We start from the raw sequence: 21,732 nt of genomic DNA on the forward strand, positions 1-21,732 counted from the left end.
CTCGATCTCGACTCACTGCAACCTCCACCTACCGGGTTCAAGTGATTCTCCTGCCTCAGCCTCCCACATAGCTGGGATTATAGGTGCCTGCCATCACACCCAGCTAATTTTTGTTTTTAGTAGAGACGGGTTTTCACCATGTTGGCCAGGCTATTCTCGAACTCCTGACCTTGTGATTGCTTGCTTTCGCACCCCCGCCTAAAGTGCTGGGATTACAGGCATGAGCCACCATGCCCAGTCAATTATCTCTAATTTTATACTCACTACTTTTATTAACTTTTATCAAAGATAACTTTTTTTTTTTTTTTTTTGAGACAGTCTCACCGTCAGCCAGGCTGGAGTGCAGTGGCGATACCTCACTGCATCCTCTGCCTCCGCCTCCCAGGTTCAGTGATTCTTCTGCCTCAGCCTCCAAAGTAGCTGGGATTACAGGCATTCACTACCACACCTGGCTAATTTTTGTATTTTTAGTAGAGATGGGGTTTCGCCATGTTAGCCAGGCTGGTCTCGAACTCCTGACCTCAAGTGATCCAACTGCCTCGGCCTCCTATAGTGCTGGGATTACAGGCATGAGCCACCCACCAGGCCAAAGATAACTTTTTAAAAGGGAACTAAGAGGTTAATCAAGGTTAACTGGCAAAGCAGAGGAAGGAATTGAAGCCAGGTGTCTCGCCTGAGGCCAGAAGACAAGCAATCATCCCCACCTGAGGGCTCCTCCAGCAAGGCCAGCACCTTGCCCATCTCTGTGTCCCCCATAAGGTTCTGTCCAGGGCGGATGTTTAATGCTTACACGCCCACCTAAACTGATTTGAGGTGGATCGCCTCAAAGACCTACCTGAGTGTAGTGCAAAGGTGACCTCGCTATCGTCGGGGCCCTCCATGCTGCCGACCACCCCTTCCTGGGGTTCCACAACCCAGCCCTCTTCGTTGCCCTCTTCCTCCTCTTCTTCCTCAAAGTCCACATCTTCCATCTCCTGGGCCAGATCATCTGCTTTGGGGAGAGGGTTAGAAGATGGGGCTCGGGAGACGGTAAGAGGTACGGAGAGAAGCGTGAGGAGGCCTGAGGCTGGGGCGGGTCATGTGGCGAGAGGGGAAGGTGGAGTCAGACACACGGGGGTCTCGGGGGCGCGCGGGACGCAGGACGGGAAGCCAGGGCTGGCCAGCGACTGTGCGCGTAGGGAGGGCCAAGGGAATGATGGGAAGGGGGTGTGTGAGGGGAAGGGCTAGAGGAGGCGTCAGGGAACCCCCACCCCAGCCAGGCCTGAGAACTAAGTGTGGGGGTGGGAGTGGGGGAGGGGGGCAAGAGGGATATCGGTAGGAATGTCCGGTGGGATGTGGAGGGGAACGGGGAGAAGCAGGGGTCAGAGCCCAGGGGTGAGCGTCTCCTGTCCCATGGCCTGAGGACCGGCACTTCTCACCTGGGTCCGGCGGACCGGGATCAAGTTCTACCACCTCGATAATCTCTTCATCACCATGGAAGCTTAGGGTCTCCAGTGGGGGGGTGTCAGCAGCAGCCCCGCTTTCCGATTCGGACTCCATGCGGCGCAAGCGGCCGATCCACTTCTCTGGGCCCAAACGCCTCCCAGAGTCAGCTCTGCGCGACGACGCGGAACTCGAGCCCCTCCTCCCGGGAGGAAGTAGGCGTAGGCGACTCCCCGGCAGGAAGAGCGACAGTCGTTCGGCCAATAGCTCCGATGGTTGGCTGGCCGTACCACCAATCACAGGGCGGCATTGGAAGACAGGGTCGGGGCGTGGCGGAGAGAACCCAAACTCCTCCCCGCCTGGCTCCGCCCCCAACTGGAGAGAAACAAGCGAGCGTGCGCGCCTCCGGGGTCTCCTGAGGAGAGTAGTTCTCCTGGGTCCGCTCTGCGGGCTTCTGGGAGTTGTAGTTTCTAGTCTGTAGGCAGGACGGAAGAAGCGGGGGAGGCCCGTTACGCAAACTACAATTCCCGGCGGGGAGCGCGGTGAAGGGGGCGTGGGATCTAAACATGGCGGCGGTGGTAGCTGCTACGGCGCTGAAGGGCCGGGGGGCGAGAAATGCCCGCGTCCTCCGGGGTAAGGAGAGGGACCCCGGGGGGGGGGGGGCAAGACTGCAGAAGATCCCTTTTCTTTCACATCCAGCCCGACGATAGCAGGAGGTCAGGGCTGTCGGTTCCTGCCACACTCTTCTGCAAGATCTTAGAGTCTGGGGGTGCAGAGATGCTCTTTAGAGGTCACCCTCTGCATTCCCCCCGCCTTCGGGTCGCTCGACACCTCCGGGGTCTTGCTGCGAGAGGGAGCTCCTAGGAAGCCTGTTAGACTCCCGCGCTCCAGGTGTTTCACACTCACCGCAGTGCAGAGGAAAAAGCCCTGGGCTTCTGGAGGCTTGGGTTCTAAGCCCCGGATAATTAGCGGTTTGACCTTGGGCAAAGCAGTTTGTCTCTCAGGTCTTCAGTTTCCTCTTCCATACAGTGCAGGGCATGGAGTAGACTATCTTTAAGGTCCCTTCCAGTGCTAACATTTGCAGTTTCAAAACCTTTCGCCGGATTTCCTTCATGCGTCTCATGTGAGTCCACTGCAGTCCTTACCATCCTGTCGTCTGAGGAAGAACAGCGAAGCTTTTCGTCCTGGCACCAGGGTGATGAGCCCGCAGTGACGTGGAAGTGGCTTCCAAAGGTGCCACCTTGGTGGCGATTTTCCCATTTCCCTTTGGATTCGCCCTGGCACTTGTTACTTCAGACTGCAGTCACTCCCGTTCCTCAGATCTCAGCCGCTCCTCCCCAGCCCTTACTGCTCCCATCTCCGCTTGCTCTCTTCTCATCTCCTCTTACTGACCTTCCTTACCTCCATCCACAGGGATTCTCGCAGGAGCCACCGCTAACAAGGCTTCCCATAATAGGATCCGGGCACTGCAAAGCCACAGCTCCCCAGAGGGCAAGGAGGAACCTGAACCCCTATCCCCCGAGCTGGAATACATTCCCAGAAAGAGGGGCAAAAACCCCATGAAAGCTGTGGGACTGGCTTGGTGAGTTTTAACCACCCCTTAGCCCACCAACGGGGTGTGGCTTCTAGGGGAGGGCAGGACTCAGAAACTTCGGAAAGTTTCAGATGGCGAGCTGAATCCAAAGTTGTGGGAACAGAATTGTTGGGTTCGATTGGAATATCAGAGGGATGGGGCAAGGGAGGTGGGAAAGTATGTGGAATTGAGAAGACATTGGGTTTACTGTGGAGTAAGCCAAGTTGATCTGATTTAGACTTGGGTGCCTGGCCTCATCCTCCCTTTTGGGAACTTGGAGTGAGACCCAAGTTTAAGTAGTTAGTTGAGACCATATGAGATTGTACCACTTGTATAGTAGTACTTAGAAGGTGTTACGAACATTGTGATTGGGATCTGACTCTGACGTTAATACATATTGACCAATAATAAAGGGAAAGGAGGAAGAAATTAACATTTTTTTGCATGTGAGGTGTGCCAGTACTTTAACCTGTAATGTTTTAGTTTTTCTGATATAAATATTACATCCCCATTTCACAGAGGAAGGAAGTGAGACTGAGCTAGGATCCTCACCCGGTCTGTGACTCCATGTTCTTTCCCCACACCCAAATGCCTCCCAAGCAGTGGTTACTTAGCTTAAGAGGGGAAAACTGGGAGGGGACCTTGACAAGGGCTCAGAGGGAAAGCGTCAGGGCTGCCTGGAAAATCCTGCACAGGGGCTGTTGCAGGAATGCGGGGTTCGTACTGAGTATCAGGCTCTAGGCGGGAGGAGGAAAGAAGTAGGCAGAGACCCAGCCACACTGGGCCTTTTGTGCCATGCCTAGGAGTTTGGACTTGGTCAGGAAGTGATGGAGCACTGTTACGGGGTTTTAAGCAGGGCAGTGACAGGATCTGATTTGCGTGGATCCCTCCAGCAGCCAGCACGGAGGACGTGCAATTGATGAAGGTAGAATGATTGCCCCCAGCTCCTCTGGCTCAGGCTTGGCCCCTCCCCAAACCCCGTGCAAATCTCCCCACCCGTAGGGCCATCGGCTTCCCTTGCGGTATCCTCCTCTTCATCCTCACCAAGCGGGAAGTGGACAAGGACCGTGTGAAGCAGATGAAGGCTCGGCAGAACATGCGGGCGTCCAACACGGGCGAGTATGAGAGCCAGAGGTTCAGGGCCTCCTCCCAACGTGCCCCGTCCCCTGATGTTGGGTCTGGGGTGCAGACCTGAGGAGCGCTGCAACCCTCCTAGACTGTATTGACGGTGAAGTCCTCAGGTTTGGCCGGGATTCCAGTTCTTGCCTCTGAGGTCCACCAGAGGGCGCATGAAGCCCAGGCTGCTGCCAACCCCTACCCCGCCCCACACGGAGGAGCCAGCCAAAGGCAAATAAAGTTACTGAGTGTTTAGTGGAAAGGAACCAGGTCTGGATTTGTGAGTCCCTTGGGATGGGAGGGGCAGAGGGTGGGGCTGGTTACTCTTTTGTGTGTTCCCTCACAGAGCTGTGTTCCCAGCTGGATGGTGGGGCAAACCGAGCCTTAAGTGCAACAAGCCTAGGCTGGGGCCCTCCAGACTAAGCCCTCAGAGCTGCGGGCAAGGAGGGTGGGGTCCCGCTCAGCCTTGAAACAAATAATAAAGAGAATCAAAGAAGGTATTTAGGGTGTGGAGGCAAAAAAGCACTGCTCTTTACTGAGTCCAAATGACTCAATTCTGGGCGTGTTTCCTCGTTTGTTGTTGTTTTTGTTTGTTTTTTTCCTGACCAGAGATTCGGTCCACGGCCAAATGGTTTTTTGTTTTTTGTTTTTTTGAGTCAGAGTCTCACTCTGTCACCCAGGTTGGAGTGCAGTGGCGCAATCATCAGCTCACTGCAACCTCCACCTCTTGGGCTCAAGTGATCCTCCCACCTCAGCCTCCCAAGTAGCTGGGCCCACAGGTGAGTGCCACCATGCCCAGCTAATTTTTATGGGTTTTTTATTTTTTTATTTTTGAGACACAGTTTCACTGTTGTTGCCCAGGCTGGAGTGTAATGGCGTGATGTCAGCTCACTGCAACCTCCACCTCCTGGGTTCAAGCGATTCTCCAGCCTCATCCTCCAAAGTAGCCGGGATTACAGGTACCCGCCACCACACCCAGCTAATTTTTTGTATTTTTAGTAGAGATGGGGTTTCACCATGTTGGTCCAGCTGGTCTCAAACTCCTGACTTCAGGTGATCCGCCCACCTTGGCCTCCCAAAGTGCTGGAGCTACGGGCGTGAACCACTACGCCCGGCCCAGTTTCCTCATTTTAAGAGATGGGACTAGTGATTTCTAAGACAGGTTGACATGGACTGAACCTGGAGTCCATCCCTTCCTCTATCTGCAAAACTGTAGGTGTACATATAGCTCTTTGGGGAAGAGTTAGCTCTCATGAGCTTTTGGAAAGGGTCTATGGTGCAGAAAAGGTCAAGCACTAAAGCCAAGGGGTCACTTCCAGATCCAGTGATCCAGTATGACAGGGTTGAGCCCTCCCTTTCCCCACCCAACTCCTGAGCCTTCACCAGTCTATTGCATCCTCCCTGGGAAAGCTGCAGTCAAGTGTATTTGATCACCTTGGAAAAGGTGGGAGAGACCAAGCCAGAACCCAGAAGGAAGAAGTGGATCCTTTGAGCAGAGCCAGACATACTCCTGGAGCCACACAGGGTTTCAATTTCTCAACATAAACTTTATTACATCTATAGTTGTGTCCCTTTGTGTGATATATTTAGGATTAATTAACTTAATAGAGAAATCCTAACTATATCCTTGGGCTGATTTGATTTCTGCCCCCACCCAACAGACTGACCCTTGTCCCCCCTTCCCCACTCCAGCTTAAGGCACTTAATATTACAAAGAAGGCAGTGGCTGGCTGGAGAGATGGGCTCAAGTCAGAAATCCCCCAGTGCAAGTTAAGACAAACAGAAGTCACCTTCCTCTTAGGACCCTCCCTGGATTAGCAGAAGGAAAGAGCACAGAAGTCTGCACTACCACAGTAGGCTTCAGTATCTCCCAAGCCAGGTGAGGGACCCCCAGGCATTTTCCCTACCCCCACCGAGTCTCTCTTCACCCTGGCTACTTCCTGGCCACACTTAAGACTCTGCCCCTTACTTTCTGCTCTGAGCTGCCTGAATACAGGAAGAAAGAGCTCACTCTGACCAGAGATCTCAGAAGCCTGCAAGGAGGCCTCAGCAGCTTTGAAGAATGGGGAGCAGATGGCCACATGTGCTCTGCTCTTGTACTGTCACAAGCCAGGAGCAAGCCCAGGGAAGATGCTGTTCCGTGCTGGCCTGTATAGGTTACTTTGCTCGTTCTATTCTCCATCCCCAACCCTATCCCATATAAACAATACATACATGTCATTGAAACAAGAAGGGATTGAAGCAAGGAGACCCAGGGCACAGATCTCTTCTACCTTCCTGAGCTAAAAGATGCCAAGCCAAAGGAATACAGGATAATGGCCTATGTGTCCAGGAGGCTGGGGACAAGCTCTCTGGCTTTGTTGGGGGAAGAAACAGCTCCAACTACCTAGCCAAGAAGCCTGTGACAGAGGTGAGAGGGGAACCTCGTAACCTTGAAGTCACTTCTACCTTTCGTATTCCCTTCTAGCGATCGAATAGGCTCTTTTCATCTTCCTCCCAACCCCAGCTATTAAGAATGTGGTGTCATGTAGTAGGTGGCGGGGAGAAGACACATCTTCAGCCTAGTCCCTGCCAAGGCCACCAAGAGCAACAGTTAGTCCCTAGCTCCTCCATCCCCATCAGGTACCCACACATCCATGGCCAGAGAGGCCACCTGTCTCCAGGACAGAAAGGAAACTGGACGTGTTACTCAAGGGGAAGGAAAGCGGCCTGGAGCCCAGACCAGTCACAGGGCCCAGCCCTCTAGCTTGGAAGGGAGAGCCCAGGGTCGGGTGAAACGGGATTGCTGCTTAATTGCGATCCCCCATCAGCTGCAGCACAAAGGTGAAGATATAGATGATATCCGTGTAAATCTGCAGGGCACCAGTGATGTAGTCCTCCGGGCTGATGGTGTGCTTCCGGTTTCCCAGGACCAGTTGTGTGTCATAAGCCAGGAACTGCAAGGGCAGGAGAGTCAGAAGTGAGAACTCGGGCATCAGTGTCCAGAGCTCATTTCTGGTCTGCAGATTTGTCCTGGGGGCCTATGCACCACACAGTGCTTAGGGACATATTCATGCATAGCATAACACAGGCTCTATGCCATAGGCCTTCACAGTCTAGGAAAGGAGCCAAACACATTGTTATCCATGATGTGGCCTACTAGTGTTCTAATAGCAGGCAGCGTGAACAAGAGATGGTGAGAGTGCCCACAAAAATCAGTGGAACTTCTGGACAGTAGCGAGAGGAATGGCCAGCTATGGCCCCATGCCCTGCCTCCCAGTAGTCCAAATTCATGCCCCCTTCCCTGAGTTCCTCCCCTCATCCCTTCAGCTCCCCACTTCCTAGTCCCTTCAGCTGGGACTTACCAGGGTGAAGCAAATGGCCCCCAGAGCAGCATAGAGCATGTGGAGCCAGTAAATCTGGGGAAGACAGGGACAGGGAATGGCATTAGAAACCTCAGCAACGCACAGGCCCACAGGCCCCAGCTTCCTCTTGGGATGGTGGCATGAGAGTGGGTAGAGCTGGGAAGCTAGCTCTCTGTGAAAGGCTACTACCTTTCCACATCCTGAAGGAAATTAAAACTGGCAATATATCCAGCAGAGAAGGCAGAGGCCATCCTGCAATGGTCATATAAAACCAATCTCCAAAGCCAGTCAAGGTATGCAAGTGTCTACTAGACTTCTAGAAAAAAAGCAGTTGGGTGAAGGGAGCAGACCCAGCATCCCCTAGTCATAGTATTCAATAGAGCGGTTCCTGCAGCCCAGCCTGGGATGGGTAGACTAAAGAAGAAGGGAGGCCCCCCCAACCCCTCTGGTGAGTATCAGAATCCAGGAGCACCCACAGGACAGCCCTCATGACACGCCCACAGGTGGCCGCCCACAGAAGGGCAGAGCTGGCCCATGGGCAGGCGGCCCTCATGTCCCCATCCTTCCCCTTCAGCACTGTTCTCCCCCAGTTGAATAGAATAAAGGAAATAATTGGATCCAGAGATCCCTAAGGTCCCTTCCACCCAGGCCCATTATCTCAGTCCTCTGGGTTCCTCTCCCAGTCTGCCTCCTAGAATCTGATTCTCAGCTGCCAGGCAGAGTTAATCCACCCCTTCCCCTAGGAGTTCAATGATGCAGTCCAGGGCTTCAGGTGCTCTGGCCCCAAGGCTGCCCATCTCCACAGAGAGTCTACCCTTACCCACAAGGATACTGCCTCCTCCACATTGGTGCCTTTGCTAGCCAGTCGGGAGGTTCTGGAGGTCAGAGCCTGCCCTGGGGGTCTTTGGGACATGCGACACCATAGTATATAGAAAGGCTGCTCTGGGCACTGGATTCACTGACCCCAGCTCCCCTGGAACACTCACATATTTGAAGTACAGCACAATGCTAGTGACAATCCCAGTCACCATGAGCACAATTCCCAGCACACAAAAGAGGCCTGTGCACGAAGTGAAGTCCACCTGCCAGGAAAGGAGAAGGAGGCACCTGTCAGATGGCTGCCACAACCAGCCCAGCCAGACTGGCCCTGCCAGGGAGTCCCAGGGATGCCTCCTAGGGGGCATGGGAGTGCCCACAACATTCTAAGGACAGAAACAGGACACGGTTTTGTAGGTGCAGATGAGGGGAAGGAGATCAGGTCTCTAGGGAAAAGCTCTGGTGTTTAGGGGTCCAGGCCTGCTTAAGGGCCAAGCACAAAGGGACATGCCTGATGAGAAAGGGGAGTCGGGGGGGCAGGGAAGGGCCCTCCATGCCCTCACCTTGGTCTGAAAGCAGAAGATGGTGACCGCAATGGACACTACAGCAGTGATGATCATTGCAATGATGACGGCTCTGGTTTGGTACATACTGGGGAGAAGCAGCAGTTAAGAGACACATGAGGCATTCAGCCGCATATGAAAGACTTCCAGGCCACCACTTCCAGAGGAGACCTCCCCAGAATCCACCCATGCAGCTGGCTGCCAGCCCAGGAACAGCCCACTCCCCCACAACGCACACTTCCCAAGAGTGGTGCTTTATCCCTGAGTGTACCTGGAAATGGTGCCAGTCATGAAGCCCATGGCAAAAGTCTGAGGGAAGGAAGGAAACAAGAATGAAACACTTAAAAAGGAAGGAAGGCAGGGCGCTGGGGAAGTGACCGTGGTGGCCTCTGCTAGAGCTGGGGAACACCACCAAGTTGGAAAGATGCAGCCACAGAGACCCGAACAGGTGCCCAGATAAGGTGGGGGAGATGGTCAGGACATCCTTCTGCAGTGGGGTCCCCATCCCTTCCCTGGGACCAGCCTCCCTCCCAACATCTCCACACCCTCCTGCCACCCTTCCAGACTTACAAACAGGGTCAGGAGGATGATGTTCCATGGGAAACGGCGTCTGAAGGGAAAGAGAAGCTCTGATTAAGTGACCTGGGGCCACTCAGGTTACTTCCTTCTGTTACAGGCTCCTGTAGCACAAGGAAGCGCCTGGCTCCTGTGCCTGGAGGATTAAGCCTTGTCTCCAAGGAAGGAGGCTGGCATGGCCTCTGGCACCTGTTCAGATGTTCTACGCAGGGACAACATGGGCCAGTGGGACAGACCTACACTGTGGCGCCAGAAACCTGGATTTGTTTGCAGCTCTTACACTGCCTGCCTATGTGTCGGGGAGAAAGTTACTCAGCCTCTTTGAGCCTCAGGTTCTTCCTTTTTTTTTTTTTTTTTTGAGACGGAGTTTCACTCATGTTACCCAGGCTGGAGTGCAATGGCGCGATCTCGGCTCACCGCAACCTCCGCCTCCTGGGTTCAGGCAATTCTCCTGCCTCAGCCTCCTGAGTAGCTGGGATTACAGGCACGCACCACCATGCCCAGCTAATTTTTTGTATTTTTAGTAGAGACGGGGTTTCACCTTGTTGACCAGGATGGTCTCGTTCTCTTGACCGCGTGATCCACCCGCCTCGGCCTCCCAAAGTGCTGGGATTACAGGCTTGAGCCACCGCGCCCAGCCTTCTATTTGTTAACTGGTTAAAATGCTACCTGTCTTGCAGGGTTGCTATAACAGTGACAGCTAGTTAGCTCCTGCACACACATGGTCCTTTGTATATACTTGAATGGTAGCTGCCATCCTCCTCCTCCCCCTCCTCCTCATTTCTTGTTAGTTTCCATTCAGCTGCTATAAAGGAATCCCTTTTCTTTCCAAAATACTTGCCTCCCCGTCCCAATCCCCGCCACCCCTCTCACTGTCTAAATGTCTGGGACTCACCTGGGTCCCTGGCAGCAGGCAAGGGTCAGGTAGGTGATGATGAAGACAGCACTGGGGAGAAAGACAGGGAAGCAGTTCAGGCCCAAACCTGCCCCGTCTGGCAGCACACACCAGGCCAGTGAGTTGGGGTCCAAAACAGCTGTTTGGAAGTCTGAGGGGAAGCAACTCAGCAGGAAGCTAGAACAAGATGACCTGGCCGGGCGCGGTGGCTCAAGCCTGTAATCCCAGCACTTTGGGAGGCCGAGGCGGGTGGATCATGAGGTCAAGAGATCGAGACCATCCTGGTCAACATGATGAAACCCCGTCTCTACTAAAACTACAAAAAATTAGCTGGGCATGGTGGCGCATGCCTGTAATCCCAGCTACTCAGGAGGCTGAGGCAGGAGAATTGCCTGAACCCAGGAGGCGGAGGTTGCGGTGAGCCGAGATCGCGCCATTGCACTCCAGCCTGGGTAACAAGAGCGAAACTCCGTCTCACAAAAAAAAAAAAAAAAAAAAAAAAAAAAAAAAAGAACAAGATGACTCCCAGCCAGGGTCACTGAGATGCTCTGAAGCACCAGGCTGTGGCCACGAAGGAGGTCTAGGGAGGCTGCAGCTGATGGGCTGAGAGGACACGGGGGCCGCAGTGCAGTGTGCATGCCAGCACCAGCAAGCCCCACCCTTGCTCTCTTGAGCTCTGGGGGTCTGTTACTCATCTGGGCACATACACCCACACCCTCTGGCTTGGGAAACTGGCACCAACTTGGGGGCCCTCTCAGAAAGCATTTTGATCCTGCCCTGAGCAAAGCTGGTCACCTGTTATGAAAATGCTGACAACCCAGGGGATTAAAAAAAAAAAAATCTGGTCACCTAAAAACATGCCTCCCCGCCCAACCACAGAGGAGCACACACTCACTAGGACACGTAGTAGACAGCCACGTTTCTCCTCACAAAGGCGCTGACAGGTTCCCTGTGGGGCAGGGGAGGATGGGAGGAGTCACCCTGAGGCTTGTCTGCCCCCCACCCAGGCCCACCAGGCAGCCCTGGCTCCACCTTCTCTAATCCCCCATGGTCACCCTGAGAGCAGGGCCCATGACCACCCACACTCCCAGCAGGTGACCCCAAACTCCCAAGGCTGGTAGGAGTAAGTGACAAGGCCTAGAGACTTACACAAAGGTGAAGATAGCAATGATGGCCACAGTGATGAGCAGCTGCACGGAGATGATGGAGTAAACCTGGGACAGAGACAGCCAGGCCTGGATCACCATCCTGCGCCCTGGCCTCCCCAGGAAGCTGCCAGCCCCCAAGAAAGATCTATTCTTACTTTTATCCCACTCTAGCGCCCTCCCCAGCTGCAGCCTGGCCCAGAAGCGACGCCAGTGAGGCGCCTGTCTCAGATGCTATGTGCACTTCTTCCTCAGCCCCCCTCCCATGCTCCCTGCCCTCTCCCCTGCTGTCTAGCACCAGCCTGTGACTACTGACTTGCCCTGCCTGGCTGCCATGCTCCACCTGTACAGCCTTTGTACTCCCAGCGGCTCATTCTGCACACTCTGTGCAGCTGTGAGATGGGGAGCGTGGGTTACAAGCGAGTAGGGTCATTTCTGGCTCCAAGCTGCCTGTAGTCTAAGGGGAGAAAGATGTCTGGGGAAGGCAAGCACCGGCAGAGCCCACCTAGGAGATTCTCCCAGACTGCATGTGTCCTCCCAAAACATAGTCAAGAAGAGATGTACAAAAAGAGGGGGATCTCTGGAGTTAGAGAAGCTGGGTGCCCTTGTCAGCCAGGCATGGTGGCTTTCGCCTGTAATCCCAGCACTTTGGCAGGCTGAGGTGGGCAGATCACGAGGTCAGGAGTTCAAGACCAGCCTGACCAACAAGGTAAAACCCCATCTCTACTAAAATACAAAAATTAGCTGGGCATGGTGGTGGTGATCCTGTGATCCCAACTACTCAGGAGGCTGAGGCAGGAGAATCACTTGAACCCAGGAAGCGGAGGTTGCAGTGAGCCAGGATCGCACCACTGCACTCTAGCATGGGCGACAGAGCGAGACTCTACCTCAAAAAAAAAAAGTTAGAGAAGCTGGGTGCCCCTCTGAGAAGCAGACAGGGCTAGAAAAGGCAGGCAGCGAGTGTATTTCATGGAATTGGTGCCCCGGGGCTACTGTGTCCTACCCACTCCCCATTCCCACAGCCTGAGCGCCCCAGGTACACGCGCCTCCCAGCGCATATCTTACCTTTCGGATAAAAGTGTGCCGCACTTTCCGGTCATCCCACTCTCCAGCCCCGAAACTGTCACTCACCGCTCTCTCCTCCCCATCATAGCCATGGCCTGGGCCTAGGGACAGATGACACTTGACCAGCTGGGGACCCAGGACATGCAGCCTCAATCCTAAAGCCTCCCTGACATTCTCAAGGTCTCAGGTATCTCTAGCCAAAAGACAAGTGTTCTAACAGGAACTCTTCTCCCAAGCCAGGATCTTCTAGACACCCTCAGAGTGACCCAGAGCTGGCCTGTCACCAGGGGGATTGAGGGGAAACATTCCCCACACACATCTGTGGAGGGCTCCTTTGTGCCCAGCCCACGCCACTGGGGGTTCAGTGGGGGGTCACGATGTAGTGAGGAAGCCAGGCAGGAGCAGGTGCGGGCATCTACTGGGGCAGCCAGCCGGGGCAGAACGGGACGGGGACAGAGGGTGGGAGAAAAGGAGGGCGGCAGAGCGCAGTGTGTGCAGCAGCGAGGACCACACTGTGCCTGGAGGATTAAGCCTTGTCTCCAGGAAAGAGGCTGGCATGGCCTTTGGCACCTGCTCAGATGCAGACCCGGGGATGCATCAGCCTCACAGCGGCAGTTGTGTAGAGGGTGTGTGTGACTGTACAGGACCACGCACAGATCCGCCCAGCACACACACACACCAAGGTGAGAGGTGGCCGACACCCTCCGGGGTGCAGAGATGCTGCAGGGCTGCAAACATTCCCTGAATGCCTCTCTGGGAACTACTTTTTTTTTCTTTTTTTGAGACACAGTTTTGCTCTGTCACCAGGCTGGAGTGCTGTGGCACAATCTCGCCTCACTGCAACCTCTGACTCCCTGGTTCAGGCAATTCTCCTGTCTCAGCTTCCCAAGTAGCTGGGATTACAGGCAGGCACCACCATGCTAACTTTTTTCGTGTATTTTTAGTAGAGACGGAATTTCACCATTTTGGCCAGTATGGTCTCGATTTCCTGACCTCATGACCCACCCACCTCAGCCTCCCAAAGTGCTGGGATTACAGGCGTAAGCCACAGCACCCAGCCTGGGAACTACTTTTAAAATCCACACGTGAGCCACCCAGAAGACTCACTGCACTCTAACTTCACCTCATTTCTTTTTTTTGTTTGTTTTGAGACAAAGTCTCACTCTGTCGCCCAGGCTGGAGTGCAGTGGTGCAATCCTGGCCCACTGCAACCTCTGCTTCCTGGGTTCATGCAATTCTCCTGCCTCAGCCTCCTGAGTAGCTGGGATTACAGGTGCCCGCCATCACACCTGGCTGATTTTTGTATTTTTAGTAGTGATGGGGTTTTGCTGACCTTAGATGACTCCTGACCTTAGGTGATCCGCCCGCCTCAGCCTCCCAAAGTGCTGGGATTACAGGCGTGAGTCACTGCGCCGGGCCTCATCTCATTTCTGACCAAGCAGCATGTGTCTGCCATGATGGTTAGTGTCTTTTGCAAAAGTCAGATTTTACTGAAAGGATAAGGAAAGTGCTTCGGGTTTCCAAAGGAGTTCCTAGGGAGGTCGTCCTAGGAGGTGGCAGCAGCTTGTTGGGAAACAGAGCCGGTCCCGAGGTACGCCCCCAAGAGTCATTGCTTGGCCCGCCCCTGTCTCCTGTGGTGTGTCCATTCCGGGACATGTCTCATGAGCTGGGTCTCCTTGAACAAAGGGGCCAGCAGGTGGCTTGTTAGGGGGGCAATTGCTGAGGGAAAAAGTGGAGGGTAACAAAGACGAGAAACAGAGGGAGAGATCTCAACAGAGAAGATGCGAAAAGGGATTTAAGGGGAACTGGAAGAGAAAAGGGGCAGGTGGTGGTGGCCTCATCTGCTCCAAGCACTATCCCTCCGACCCACCCTCCATCTGCCCTTCCAGGACTCACCATAGTTCATGGGCATCGGGTGGATGGGGGGCATGGGCTGTGGGTAGCCAGCAGGGTGACCGTAGCCAGGCTGTGGGTAGCCAGGGTAAGCAGGATACCCTCCCGGCAGGACGGAGGGCTGCCCATAGCCCCCAGGGGGCGGAGGGCCTGGGTACAGGGGGTTGCGGTCCTCATATGGTGGTGGTGCGCTGGGGTTAGACATGGCCACTCACGGGCTGAGGGGGAACCCCAGCTGCTGGGACCTGAAATGGGAGAGGAGAGAAGCAGTCATGAGCGCCCAGGCCCAGCTCACTCAGCCCTGTGGCCCCACTTCCAGCCTAGCCCAGGCAGCCTCCGTGGAGAGAAGCACCTCCTATTTCTTCCTTAGAGGATGCGTGTCGTTTGCTGTCCACAGGCCGCCTCCCCCACAGCTGGGCTCTTGCCCCTCCTGTCCTTGTGCCCACTTTCTGTCCACAGGCCTCTCACTGTGCAGCTCCCCAGACATAGGAAAGCAGGAGGAAGGACTCGCTCAGGAGACAGGGATCCAGGGATCCTGGAACTCCCTGTTCTCATTTAAGAAAACCTTCTAGTGTTGGTGGCTTGACGGCAGAACGAGCAAAGAAGCCAGATGGCCCGGGCACAGTCTCCTGGTGACTCACAGGGTCAGCTGGGACCCTCTGAAAGGGTCAGCCCTGCCCCTGCAGCAGCTGACAGGGGTGCCAGGCCTGGAAGCCAGAGCTGGGATGGAGCCAAGGCTCAAAGTGAAGAGTCGGGGGGAGGAAGCGGAGGAAAACAAGCTAGCCCCAGTGCCAGGCCCCGAGGGGGAAGGGACCCAGGGACCAGGGAGCCAGTGGCAGGCTGAGTCAGGAAGCCTGAGAAGCAGGGGCGGGTGGTACAGGGCCGGGAGGCTGTGCCAAAAGGCAGGCATGAGACAGGACTTTCTGGTTCCTTCCAATAACAGCTGTGGCATGTCACAAAGGCATGTGGCAGCCTGCAGCCTCGGCTGCTCTCTTCACTGGCCTTGCTAGGGAGTAGTTAGTGAGTTCAGGGCTCCTCGGCCCCCTTGGAGGGGGAGACAGATGTTCCGAATCCCAGGGTCTGTGCGAGTCCTGCCTATCTTCTGTGCAGTGCTAGCAGAGAGCACAAAGAGTTGAGGAGTCAGGCCCCAAGGTCAAGGGAATGCCTCCCCTGCAGCAGGAAGAGCCCCACAGTCAGGGGAGGGCAGGGGGAGGGAACCCCAAACTGGAGCTAGAAGGGAGCTCAAGGCCGTAAGCCCCAAATGCTCATTTCAGATGAGAAAATGCAGGCCCTGAACAGGAAGTGACTCCCTAGGACCCCAGGACTCCCAGGTCAGTGGCATCACCACAACAGACACCTTCCCGATGCTGGGCCCCTGTCCTTCATGTTATGCGGTGCTCTTATGCCTCCTCTGCCAGTTACCGTGCTCTGGGCCTGGTGGTCCCCTCTGGTGGCAAAGATACAGGCTTGGGAAGAGCTAAGGACACCCCTAGAGGGTCCCTGCATCCCCAGTAAGGACAAGCCCTGGCAGTCTGGGCTTGACAGGGCCACCACTCCTAGAGCATCTCCCAGGGGGCTTTAGGACCCCCAAGGAGGACACCCCCAGACACAAGTCTGCAGACACCAGAGGCTCTCAGAGGCTCTGCTGGAAGCAAGAGAGACCAGCGTCTCTTTTTAGGGCACGCTGCACAGCTCAGGGATCAGATAAAGGACTGTTTTATGTCTTATCTCTTATGACAACTGGGATAATTCAGAGAGGGGAAGGTGGCAGGGAGGGTTGGGGAGGGGGAGCTGAATAACAGTCCAGGTCTCTAGGTGGGTAATTTTGAGGAAAGCTATTCTCCATCTCCCCAGAGGAGCCTGGATAGAACCAGGTCAGGAATGTCAGGTCAGGAATGTCAGGTCAGAAATATGAAGCTGACCAGGCACCATGGCGCACGCCTATAATCCCAGCACTTTGGGAGGCCGAGGCGGGCAGATAACTTGAGGTCAGGAGTTGAAGACCGGCCTGGCCAATACAATGAAACCCCGTCTCTACTAAAAAATATAAAAATCAGTCGGGCATATGCCAGGCACCTGTAATCCCAGCTACTTGGCAGGCTGAGGCAGGAGAATCACTTGAACCCAGGAGGTGGAGGCTACGGTGAGCTCAGATCGCACCACTGCACTCCAGCCTGGACAACAGAGTGAGATACTGTCTCAAAAAGAAAAAAAAGAAAAAAAAGAGGCACTGGCCGGAAAGGCCCTGTGGGCAGAAACCCCAGCTGGGCCGTCAAACCATGATGTCACCATGACGTGTCCCAGCACCTCCTCAGGGTGCACCTCTGTGAAATAAGGTGGGGCCACATGACCTCTAAACCCACTGTCCCCTCTAGCAACAGACGATGATCCTGGGAACTCGGCTCTGCAGGGCCTGACCTTTGCTCGGCCAGACATCTGCCCCTGCTTCCTCCTCTGAGCTAAGCAGGGGAAACAGGTCCCTTTCCAGACAAAGGGGCTGTGACAGCCACTGGGTGAAAGGTGACAAAGAAGGGTCAGCCTTGGATGGGCTGCCGGGACTTCAGGGTTCTGGGCAGCTCAGTGGGTGCTGACTCAGAGCCTCACTCTTGCTTCCCTCGCCCCTCCCTTTCAGGCTTTTGGTTTCAGAGGCATGTGCTAGGAGGCCTGCCTGTACACAGCAGTTTCCAGGTCAGTCCTCCAGGCACCTCAGCCACCAGCCCATCCACACCAGAAACTACTGTGACCACTTCACCTCACTATGCCTCAGTTTCCTCATCTGAAAAATGGGTCTCACACTAATAATAGTACCCTCCATGAGGTTGCTCTAAAAATTAAATAAGAAAATACACATAGAAGGCTGGGCACAGTGGCTCACGCCTGTAATCCCAGCACTTTGAGAGGCTGAGGTAGGTGGATCACCTGAGATCAGGAGTTTGAGGCCGGCCTGGCCAACATGGTGAAACCTCGTCTCTACTAAAAATATAAAAATTAGCTGGGTGTGGCGGCGGATGCCTAGAATCTCAGCTACTCTGGAGGCTAAGGCAGGAGAATCGCTTTAACCTGGGAGGCAGAGGTTGCAGTGAGCCAAGATCACGCTACTGCGCTCCAGCCTGGGCAACAGAGTAAGACTCCATCTCAAAAAAAAACAAAAAAGAAAATACACATAGAGCACTTAGAATGATGCCCGACCTGTGATATACAGGGGCAAATATTGGTTATTTTCATTAAAGCCTTACAACAGTCCAGCAAGTTAATACTGTTATTATTATTCCCATTTACAAATGAAGAGATTGAGGCATAAAAGAATTAAATCACTTGACCAAGATAACCTAGCTAGAGTGTGATGAAGTCAAGATGAGACCCATGACTGACTCCCAAGCCCCTGCTGTTAATCCAGCCTTCTCATCACTTCTGCCATGGCTTCCATCTAAGACCCTCTCATGACAACAGGAGGCTGACGCAAGTGGAATCCAAACCACTCAGGCCCTCCACACCACCACGGGGCTCACACCCTGTCCAATGGCCCCAGGAGAAGAGGGTGGCCCAGAGCTAAAAAGAAATTCACCCAAGGCCAGCCAACCCCTCATGTTACCAACTAGACAGCCAGAGCGCAGGGACCTGTTCATGGTTACCGAGCTGGTCCTGGGGACGGGACAGGATCCTAGCTGTCTACATAGAGACCTGGGCACAGAAGAGGAAACCCCAGCATTAACGCTAGTCAGGGGAGTTGCTCAACTCAGCCACGCTCACCTCTGAGCAATGCCAAGAACACTGTCAGACTGGTAGGAGCCTCCGGGGCCCAGGGCTGCTGGGCTTGGCAGCGTTAGAGCCTGCTCTTGGGCTTCTGCCAGTCTCCATGAGGGCCCTGGCCACTTCCACATCATCAAGGCCTCCACTAGGGATGAGCTTGGGGGCTGGCACCTGCCTAGGTAGCAGCAAAAGGGGGAAGGGATCAGGTTTACTTTCCTAGCTATGTCAAAGGGTGGAGGCTGGAGAAGAATGGAGGGTGAGGGAAGGAGGGAAAAGGGGAGGAAGATCATGAGACTGACAGAGAGTGAGGATGATACCCAAAGACTAGAAATCAGGTCTTCTGGGTTCTGCCGGCAGCTAGTAGAGGGGCTCACAGTCTGCAGGGGCTAAAACGGAACTTTAGGGTTCCTACTGGAAGCCTGAATTTTCCTAAAATGCAGTAGGCATTCACCTTCTGCTTGGTTTTTTTTGAGAATAGTCTCACTCTGTTGCCAGGCTGGAGTACAGTGGCATGATCTCGGCTCACTGCAACTTCCGACTCCCTGGTTCAAGCAAGTCTCCTGCCTCAGTCTCCCAAGTACCTGGGATTACACGCGCATGCCACCACACCCAGCTAATTTTTGTATTTTTAGTAGAGACGGGGTTTCATCATGTTGCCCAGGATGGTCTCGATCTCCTGACCTCATGACCCGCCTGCCTTGGCCCCCGGTCTTTTTTTTTTTTTTTTTTTTTTTTTTTGGTGGAGACAGGGCTTCACCATGTTGGCTAGGCTGTCAAGCTCCTGGCCTCAAGTGATCAGCCCACCTCACCTGGGATTACAGGCGTGAGCCACCGCATCTGACCCACTTTCTGCTTGAAGGAACTCCAGCAACATGAAGCAAGCCTCTTGTCTGCAGGCAGCTCGAATCATTAGAACATTCTTCCTCGCCTCAGAATGCCTGTTATCGAGGCATTCAGACTGTGCCCTATCCTTGCCCATTACAGATCTAAGTTTACTCCTCTCTCAGGGCCCCAGCCCCCCATTAGGAAGGAACCATCCATCACCCCTGCTTTCTACCACAGTGGCGGCACAAGTGGGTGAGCTCAGACAGCAGGACTTGCTGGGTATCAAGGTTTTCAGGTGCAGAGGTAGAAGCACCTCCTCCCCTGGAGGCCTCTCAGTGTGGTAATCCTGCTACCAGCCTACTGAGGCACCAGCTGGGGCTCTCCTGGGGCCACCTGAAGAGTTAAGGCTTTGGAATCTGCAGAGGAGGCCTGAGCTACTGAAGTTACAGCAAGAGGAGCGTGTGTGTACTGGAGGGAGGGATGGAAAGGAGCAGCTGACTGGTCCAGGCAGCCTGCCCTCCTCCCTGCCAGGGACGGATGCCCAGAGTGGAAAGAACAGCTCAGAATGCGCATCTCAGGAAACCCCACCCAGCAGGCCAAGGAGCACAGCCCAGATCTGACAGTTTCCTCCCCTCCTTTTTCCTTTATCTGCCCCAACTCCAACATAAGAAAACACTTTATCCTCCTACCCCAGGGCACAGCTGACCTCACAGCCACAAGGGCAGACGAGGAAAAAGACATACTTGTCTGAGCAAGTCACCAGGTCTGATTCTGAACCAAGGGGGCCCAGAATCAACTGAATCTCCTTCTATCAGCCTGGACTTTGGGATTAAGAGGATGAAGCCACAGGGATCTAAACACTAAAATATCAGAGCTGACTTAGACTTTGGATATCATCCGGTCATTTGACAGACAAGGAAACCCCAGAGCCAAAAAGCTTCCTGCTCTGCCCCAGAACAGGCCCTCTTGGTCATGGGTTTGGAACTTCCCTTCCCAGCCCCGCCTACTCTGAGTGACAGACATTAGCACACACTCTCTCCCAAGGAGGAACCAGAACAAGCCACCATTCCCCCAGTTCTCTAGTGACCTCTCAGCTCAGAAACAGTTAAGGCTGCCAGCCCTCGACTTCTGGCCCCCAATTCGAGGCCACCCATAACAGCCCCCTCTCTAGCAAGAGTGGCCTCTCTCTGGACCCTTAAAAGCTCCCAGGAGAGAGAGGCTGTCCTGGGGATCATGAGAAGACCCAGGCACCACCCTTGTCTGGAGCAGAATCTTGTGATTAGAGTGGTAACTTCAAGGACCCCACCCAAGTCAGGTCTGGATGGCCTGGGAGTACAGATAGGAGAAGAGGAGGCCATTAGCAGGCTGACACCTTCATGCTTTCATCTTGCGACAGAGTCTGGCTCTGTCTCCCAGGCTAGAATGCAGAGGCTCAATAGATCTCAGCTCACTGCAACCTCCGCCTCCCCGGTTCCAGCAATCCTCCTGCCTCAGCCTCCCAAGTAGCTGGGACTACAGGTGTGTGCCACCATACCCGGCTGATTTTTTTGTATTTTCAGTAGACAGGGTGGGGTTTCACCGTGTTAGCCAGGATGGTCTCCATCTCCTGACCTTGTGATCCCCCAGCCTCAGCCTCCAGAAGTGCTGGGATTACAGGTGTGAGTCACCAGGCTGGCTGTAATACTTCTGAGCACAGTCCCAGACCACCGCCTTCTTTGTTTCATTTTCTACTGTCTTTTCATTGAACTTCAAGATTTGGAGGGGAAAGAGACAAATGAAACTGATAACCAACCTCACAATAAAGAACTAGGGCAGGAAGAGAACCACTTAGAGTAATGGAAACATTTCCATTAATTACTACACAACTAAGGAAGTACAGACTAAATATCTGTCATTTCCAAAATCCAAAATGCTCCACAACTGGAAACTTTTTGAGCACCAAGATGACACTCAAAGGAATGCTCACTAGAGCTTTTCTGATTTCAGATTTTCAGATTAGGGATACTCAACTGGTAAGTATAATACACATAGCCCCAAATCCGAAAAAACCCAAAATCCATGTGCTTCTGCCTTTGTAGATGTTTGCTCCTATGGCTATGGTGCCTGTCTCCTGGGGTAGGCAGGTAAAGTGTTTTCTCAGGGGTGGAAGGGAGTTGGGGTAGGTAAAGAAAAAGTGGGCCGGGCGTGGTGGCTCACGCCTGTAATCCCAGCATTTTGGGAGGCTGAGGCAGATGGATCACTTGAGGTCAGGAGTTCGAAACCAGCCTGTCCAACATGGCGAAACCCTGTCTCTACTTAAAAAAAAAAAAATACAAAAATTAGCCAGGCGTGATGGCAGGTGCCTGTAATCCTAGCTACTCAGGAGGCTGAGGCAGGAGAATCACTTGAACCCAGGAGGCAGAGGTTGCAGTGAGCCAAGATCGCACCACTGCACTCCAGCCTGGGCGACAGAGCGAGACTCCGTCTCAAAAAAAAAGAAAAAAAAAAGGAGGAAAGGGAAAGGAAACTGTCAAAATGATCCCCATTTTGGATAAGGTATACTCAACCTGTAGCAACTAAGGCACATGTGATCCTCACAGCAGCCCTGTGAGGTATTCTTACCCCATATCCTACTGTCTAGATGAGAAAACTGAAAGTCAAAGAAAAAGAGAACTAGGGTCCCACAGCAGGCAAACAGCAGAGATGGGTTTAAGCCCAGATCTCATGCCTGATTTAAAATTCAGCCTCTTTGCTTTTTTTTTTTTTTTTT

The 21,732-nt window shown here is 53.9% G+C and overlaps 3 protein-coding genes across 6 annotated transcripts in view; 1 reads left to right on the forward strand and 2 right to left on the reverse strand.

Moving 5' to 3' along the window:
* Window positions 1–1,704, reverse strand: part of LOC108309045 (angio associated migratory cell protein) — a 6,566-nt gene extending 4,862 nt beyond the window's left edge. Inside the window, exons 1-2 of one of the 2 annotated variants that reach the window (XM_017535112.1) lie at window positions 1,419–1,704; window positions 836–988 (exon numbers count right to left, since the gene is read on the reverse strand). In XM_017535112.1, coding sequence (XP_017390601.1) covers window positions 836–988; window positions 1,419–1,539 — 274 coding nt within the window. In that variant the 5' untranslated portion in view covers window positions 1,540–1,704. Of the gene's footprint in view, window positions 1–835; window positions 992–1,418 lie in introns of both variants that reach the window. The other variant, XM_017535110.2, reaches the window with a different exon arrangement.
* A 145-nt stretch (window positions 1,705–1,849) lies between these two features.
* PNKD (PNKD metallo-beta-lactamase domain containing) overlaps window positions 1,850–21,732 on the forward strand; it is an 81,710-nt gene continuing 61,827 nt past the window's right edge. The window contains exons 1-3 of one of the 2 annotated variants that reach the window (XM_017535115.2): window positions 1,850–2,055; window positions 2,836–3,004; window positions 3,998–4,377. In XM_017535115.2, coding sequence (XP_017390604.1) covers window positions 1,989–2,055; window positions 2,836–3,004; window positions 3,998–4,190 — 429 coding nt within the window. In that variant the 5' untranslated portion in view covers window positions 1,850–1,988 and the 3' untranslated portion in view covers window positions 4,191–4,377. Of the gene's footprint in view, window positions 2,056–2,835; window positions 3,005–3,997; window positions 4,378–21,732 lie in introns of those variants that run through there. The other variant, XM_017535113.2, reaches the window with a different exon arrangement.
* TMBIM1 (transmembrane BAX inhibitor motif containing 1) overlaps window positions 5,641–21,732 on the reverse strand; it is a 20,806-nt gene continuing 4,714 nt past the window's right edge. Inside the window, exons 1-12 of one of the 2 annotated variants that reach the window (XM_017535118.2) lie at window positions 14,855–15,022; window positions 14,412–14,653; window positions 12,516–12,616; window positions 11,455–11,519; window positions 11,201–11,254; window positions 10,306–10,356; window positions 9,405–9,444; window positions 9,106–9,143; window positions 8,835–8,922; window positions 8,442–8,537; window positions 7,456–7,509; window positions 5,642–7,047 (exon numbers count right to left, since the gene is read on the reverse strand). In XM_017535118.2, coding sequence (XP_017390607.1) covers window positions 6,901–7,047; window positions 7,456–7,509; window positions 8,442–8,537; window positions 8,835–8,922; window positions 9,106–9,143; window positions 9,405–9,444; window positions 10,306–10,356; window positions 11,201–11,254; window positions 11,455–11,519; window positions 12,516–12,616; window positions 14,412–14,613 — 936 coding nt within the window. In that variant the 5' untranslated portion in view covers window positions 14,614–14,653; window positions 14,855–15,022 and the 3' untranslated portion in view covers window positions 5,642–6,900. Of the gene's footprint in view, window positions 7,048–7,455; window positions 7,510–8,441; window positions 8,538–8,834; window positions 8,923–9,105; window positions 9,144–9,404; window positions 9,445–10,305; window positions 10,357–11,200; window positions 11,255–11,454; window positions 11,520–12,515; window positions 12,617–14,411; window positions 14,654–14,854; window positions 15,023–21,732 lie in introns of those variants that run through there. The other variant, XM_017535117.2, reaches the window with a different exon arrangement.

Source organism: Cebus imitator, unplaced genomic scaffold, assembly GCF_001604975.1.
Source record: "Cebus imitator isolate Cc_AM_T3 unplaced genomic scaffold, Cebus_imitator-1.0 Scaffold91, whole genome shotgun sequence".
Classification (NCBI taxonomy): Eukaryota; Metazoa; Chordata; class Mammalia; order Primates; family Cebidae; genus Cebus; species Cebus imitator.